At 47.1% G+C, this 6,460-nt stretch overlaps 1 protein-coding gene across 1 annotated transcript in view; it reads left to right on the forward strand.

Annotated features, from left to right (window-relative positions):
• POU2F2 (POU class 2 homeobox 2) overlaps positions 1-6,460 on the forward strand; it is a gene marked incomplete at its 3' end in the record, with an annotated part of 53,191 nt that overhangs the window by 21,181 nt on the left and 25,550 nt on the right. Inside the window, exons 6-7 of the mRNA XM_006761084.1 lie at positions 5,518-5,623; positions 5,709-5,800. Coding sequence (XP_006761147.1) covers positions 5,518-5,623; positions 5,709-5,800 — 198 coding nt within the window. The remainder of the gene's footprint in view (positions 1-5,517; positions 5,624-5,708; positions 5,801-6,460) is intronic.

Genomic DNA, 6,460 nt, shown 5'->3' on the forward strand with positions numbered 1-6,460 from the left:
TTCAGAAAGAAATCTGTACACACCACTCTTTCGGGCTTTTGGAGATAAAGGGGGGTTTTCATTGAGTGTCAAGCTTGGGAAAGACAGAAGTTAAATATTTTAATCAATAAGCTATGGGTATAGAGAATCGAAAAATACTAGTAACAAGACTTTATTCCTATTCTTATTTGATTCAATTCAATGGGCATTTAATGGGGGCTTACCAGGCCCTGTTAGGTTTTAGGGCTGCAAGGAGAGTGCGACGCCTCTGCTCCTGGAGTTTGATTCTGGCAGAGGAAGAGTATATGTGAGCAAATGCAATGCATTGTGAGAAATGCCTAGTGGAGCAGGGTGCGTACAGGTTTGTGGGGTGTGACACATATAATTTGCAGGACCTTTTAGAGAAAAAGAAGACAAAATTATGAGACCAAAATTAGGTATGGGGTCCTGGAAGTGTCCATTGTAAATGGGGTGGGGGCTGAAACCCAGCTTCCCTCATTTACATGTAGGGTCAGCCCAGGCAGACGGGAGACAGCCGTGCAGGTTTATAGATGGGGGTCGAGAACGGGAAGTCAGAATAGACACGGTTTCAAAGGATAGAGCGTTAGGACTCCACACCCCTTAAGCTGTAGTCTTGGATGATTAGCAGCAGGAGTGAGAAAGGTGAAAGGTCGGAGCATCCGGAAACTCCGTCCACTTTCCAAAGCACACGGAGGAAATAGAGGCCGTGGCAGGTGGACAGGAACCTGGTAGTGTGACAAGACAAATGGTTGGAGAAGCAGAGATGCTGGGCAGAAGTGACTGTTCAATTTTATGTCTTTATTTGGACTAACTAAATGTTCAGGAGGCACAGAGCGTTTATGGTGTTGCCAGTTTCGTGTATAGTTTTCTAGATCTAATCCATGTATACCCAAGCAGATATCTAGATATGCTTTTTTATTTTATTTTTATTTTTTTAAATATATTTTATTGATGTTTTACAGAGAGGAAGGGAGAGAGATAGAGAGTTAGAAACATCGATGAGAGAGAAACATCGATCAGCTGCCTCCTGCACGTCCCCCACTAGGGATGTGCGCGCAACCCAGGTACATGCCCTTGACCGGAATCGAACCCGGGACCTTTTGGTCTGCAGGCCGACGCTCTATCCACTGAGCCAAACCGGTTTCGGCTAGATATGCTTTTTTAAAAACACAGACAGTAGCACACAGTACCCACTGTTCTGCCTCGTGAGCTTCCTACTCAACCGGACAGCTTGGAGATGGTTTCATTTCAGGGCACAAAGGGCATCCTCGTTATTTTTCATGGCAGCATAATATTTCATTGTAAAGCTCCACCCCGATGGACTCACTTGTCCCCTACTGCTTGTTCCCACTCTTTTGCTAAAACGCCACTTGCTACTGGGAATATCCTTCTAGAGACATCATTGTGCTCAAGTTTGAGTGTGGCCCTGGGTGGTGGCTCAGTGGTTAGAGCATTGGCCCATGCACTAAAGGGTCATGGGTTCAATTCCCAGTCAAGGGCACATACCTGGGTTGCAGATAGGTTTGATCCCCGTCCCTGGTCAGGGCACTTACAGGAGGCAACCAATCGATGTGTCTCTTTCACACTGATGTTTCTTTCTCTTCCCCTCTCCCCCCATCCCTTCCACTCTCTCTAAACATTAGTGGAAAAAATTTCCTCAGGTAAGAATTAACCAAAAATAGGGTATGTGCAATTGTCTCCTGGCCAGTGTAGCTCAGTTGGTTGGAGCGTTGTCCCATATACCAAAAGGTCCTGGGCTCCATTCCCTGTCAGGGCACATACCCAGGTTGAAGGAGGCAGCTGATTTATGCTTCTCTCTCACATAGATGTTTCTCCTTCTCCCTTCCTTTCTCTCTAAAATAAATAAAAACATATCCTCAGGTGAGGATTAAATATTTTTTAAGGCATATGCATTTGTAATTTTGATAGACATTGCCAAATTACCTCCCTCCAGCGGTGTGCAAGTGTTGCCCTCACACCCTAGCAGAGCATGTCAGGCACTGTTACCTCTGCTGATCTGATAGGTAAAAAGAGTGCCCCAGTGTGGCTGTGGCTGTGTTTATCTTCTTGGGAGTGAATTGGAATGTCTTTTCATTCAGAGCTGTTTGTATTTGCTTTGCTGGGAAGTCACCAGACCTGTCTGTTGGCGTATTACTGCTGGGTCATTAGGTTTTTTTCTTATTGATTTTGAATCGCTGTTCATATATTAGAGAAATAAGCACTTAGCTTTGAGTTCCTTTTATTTTCCCCCAGTGGTTCACTTCCTGAGACATTAACTTGGCAGGAATCAAGGGCATGTGTCATCCCCCCAGTTTCTCAGAGGGAAAAAAATATTGTAACTGTAAGTAATATACAGCGTGGGGAAAAGTAGGTTTACAGTTGTGTGTATGGAAAATAATACAATGATTAGTAAATAATAATACAAGAGTAAACTCTGGCATACTCACAACTGTAAACCTACTTTTGTCCCACTCTGTAACTTGCAACTATACATAAAAGTCACTAAGTAAATTATGAAACTTCAGTCTTGGTTCATTTAACAAATAAATGTGGAGCACCTACTGGGCGCCAGGTGCTATTTGAGGTACTGGGATTACAGCGGTGACCAAAACAGTCAAGGTCACGCTCTCCTGGGGATGGTGTACCAGTGAGGAAGATGCACCATGAGGGAGTAAACAGGAGAAATATCTATCTATGTAAAAGGTTAAGTGTCTGTACATCCGACCAGTAGCTATGATGCGAACTGACCACCAGGGGTCAGACGCTCCACGCAGGAGCTGCCATGACGCTCACTGGCCATTAATAAAACAAAAACAAAACAGCACCATGGACCTGGAGCCAACAAACCAACACTCAGCTTCCTCCAAGTGGGACACAGGCCCCGCCACCACCCCAGAGCGATACTTCACCAAATCGCAGCCAGTGCTGCCAAGACCCCATGGTGCAATATGCGGCCCACAGCCCAGCCCAGCCCAGACACGGTCACTGTGGGTGCCGGGTAATGATGTCACGTAGCAACACCTGGCTTCCTCTCCCTAGCGACTAGCCTCCTTGGAGTTTCTTCAGCCCAGGAACCCGACTTGCTTTATAGCCAGGTGCAAACATTTTACAGTTTAACCAAATGTCTGTGAAGCATTTTCCCGTGCCTCATCTCATTTGATCCTCACAGAAGTCATGGAGTAGGTAGATAGGAGACTCGGTGGAATCCTATTTTCTTTTCATTAGCCAGGAAATGAAGATTTAGAAAGTTTAGCGACTTGACCTGAAGTAAGAAGTAAGAAATGGTGGACCTTGAAAATGACTCCAGGTTTTCTCACGGTGCAGAATATAGTCAAACACTCCTGCAGTTAAATATTTTACTCTTTGTTCTCCCTGTGTGATCTACAATAATAATCTGCGTCATGTTGATATTCACTGCTGTGTTGCTGACAATTACCTGGAAGAGATGTTGGGGTGCTTCACTGGGCTGGAAAAAGTTTAGCTACATCAGAAAGCAGGTCTAATTAAGCAAGTTTATTCTATATACATAAAAGGCTAAGTTGACTCACACACGTGTGATACATATAAAGCTCTCACTGGCGCCAATCGCACGCGTGTGTTCCGATCTGTCATTGTGGATCGTGAATTTGGTTGACACTTTTATTATAGAGAAAGGGAAAATTGTGATATTAAAATATTTCTTCTAATTAATTTCCTTTGAATGTGCACGAATCCGTGCACCGGGACCTCAGTCTTGAGATAATAAGTCTAATGAGAGAGGTGAAGTAGAGGTGACCAAGGAAGGTGTAGCGCTGGGCTGGTTTAGATTAAGTGGCCAAGGAGGGCCTCTCTGAAGAGATGACTTTGTGTTAGGACCTGAGTGACTAAGTGTAGGAACTAGAACTGCCCAGCAGAGGGGAGAGCATGTGTAAAGGCCGTGTGGTAGGAGCTGAGGTCAGGAAAACTAGGACAGGCCTCAGGAGAGGCCAGGGGAGGAACTCACTGGTGGTGGTGTGGGCTGCAAGGATCCACTGGACCGTTTGTGTGTGAGGGGATTTGCTTTTCCTTTTGGAAATGTCCAAACCTAAAAGCAACGAGAAGCGATAAGGAACCACACACATCTTCACCCAGCCCAATAGCTACCAATATCTTGCCAATCTTCCTTCACCTTTACTCCTACTTTTTTGGTGGAGAGGCTAGATTTTTTTTTCTTTTCCCTCTTTCCTTGCCTCATTCTTTTCGTTGAAGTTTAACAAATACCAAAAAGTGCACAGACCATAAGCATACAGCTCAGTGGCACTCACTCACTGAGCACGTCCATCTAACTAGCACCCAGATCTAGAAACGGACGATGGCAGCTCCCTGGGGTTCCTTCTAGTCTCTGCCTCCCAACATCTAACAGGCAAATGGAGCATAAAAGGAATCAAACAGGATGTTCTCGCCTCTGACCAGCTTCTTGCACGTATCACTACACGTGGGAAGTTTATGCTGCTGTGTGTCCCTGTAGGTGGCAGACTGCTCATTCTCACCGCTGTAGCATTCCACGAGTCTAGTTTATGTACTCCATCCACGCGTCTTCCGGGCACCTGGGCTGTCTTCCGGTTTGGGCTGCTTCAAATGGTTCTGCCATGAACATTCTAGCGCCTCTTTTGGTGAACACGTGTAGGCACTTGTGGTGGCTTATACCCAGGCATGCAGTCGGCTTTAGAAATAGCGCCTGTATTCATTTGCTAGAGCTTCCGTAACGAAGAACCACAGGTTGGGTGTGTTACACAACAGAAATTTATTCTCTTACAGTTCTGGAGGCTACAAGTCCGAAATCAAGGTGTTGGCAGGGCTGGTGCCTTCTGGGGGCTGGGCGGGAAGGGTCTGTCCCAGGCCTCTCTCCCTGGCCTGTAATGGCCATCTTCTCCCTGTGACTTCACATCGGCTCCCTTCTTCGCAATCTGTCTCTGCATCCAACTTCCCCCTTTTCGTATGGAAACTAGTCACAGTGGATTGGGGCCCACCCTAGTGACCTCATTTTAACTTGGTCACCTGCAAAGACCTATCTCTAAGTAAGGTCACACTCTGGGGGTCTGGGGTGGGGATCCCAACATACCCTTTTTGGGGGAAACACAGTTCCCATGACAGTGCCAAAGAGTTTCCCGAAGTGGTCACATAGTCTCCTCGCCCTCTATGTGCTGGAATATTTTAAAGTTTATCCCGGACATGATACCGTTTGTCTCAGGAGTGCTTTAAAAGGCCTTGGTGTGATTTACATTTTTAAACAATTCTATTTGTTCCACGGGCATGTGAGACAAGGTAAATATTTAATCAAGAAAGAAAAGATAAATAAAGAGTGGGCCCTCCTGGGACGGCCCAGGGAGGACACTCCAGAAGCCTGGGGTTGGGACAAACCTCCCAGGTGCTCTTAGCTCAGCGATGCCTGTGCTCCATCCTCACTGCCCGGGGCCGGGCCACCCTGTGCAGCATCCCTCGGGGCTCAGGTGAGGCAGGGGGACTCAGGCTGTCTTTCTGTCCACCCCCTCCCACCAGGACATACAGCAGCTTCTCCAGCTCCAGCAGCTGGTGCTTGTGCCGGGTCATCACCTCCAGCCCCCTGCTCAGTTCCTGCTGCCGCAGGCCCAGCAGAGTCAGCCAGGTAAGGCCCCAGCCTGGTGGCCTCCCCACTGCCCGCACAGAACTCCCCTCCGCCTCACCCTGTGTGTCGGCGCTTGTCTCCCCAGGCCTGCTACCGACGCCAAATCTATTCCAGCTACCTCAGCAAACCCAGGGAGCTCTTCTGACCTCCCAGCCCCGGGCCGGGCTGCCCACGCAGGTGAGTGTGCCAGGCTGGGCCGGCAGCGGACCGGCGGGAGGGAGGGTAAGGTGGGGGTGAGGGTCTCTTCTCCATTTAGCCTACTCCCCAGCCACAGGGGCCAGGACAGGAGCTGGGAGATGGGGAACCCAGCAGTGTTCTACCACTAATTTGCTGTGGAGCCTTAAGCAAGTCACTCTCGCTGTCGGGATCTCCCTCTGTAGCAGTGACTTTCAACCGGTGTGCTGCAAGAATTTTTAAAACGTGCCATAGCTGACTATTTAGTCAGGCGCACTGGCTTCTTTCCCCTTCGATTGTCAAATTAAAAAATGACAACAGCCAACACAACAATAGCCGTCTAGTGTGAATGAATAAAAATTATACCTATTTTTTGTCAGATGGGTAAAAATATATATTTTTGGTGTGCTGCAGAATTCTAATAATTAGTTTATGTGTGCCATGAGATGAAAAGGGTTGAAATTCACTGCTTTAAGGAATTCTATAGTAAATAGATCCAGATGAAAAGCTCTGATAGATTGAGAAATATAGAGGGTCATTTGTACACTGCAAGTTTTTGACTTGTGTTTCCCACCCACTCTCTCTGGTCTCAGTATGATTTCCTACTCTGGGTTCGTGGGAATTGGGAAGGACACTGTGTGATTCATTTTGTGGAAATACAAG

This window comes from Myotis davidii, unplaced genomic scaffold, assembly GCF_000327345.1.
Source record: "Myotis davidii unplaced genomic scaffold, ASM32734v1 scaffold1577, whole genome shotgun sequence".
Lineage (NCBI taxonomy): Eukaryota > Metazoa > Chordata > Mammalia > Chiroptera > Vespertilionidae > Myotis > Myotis davidii.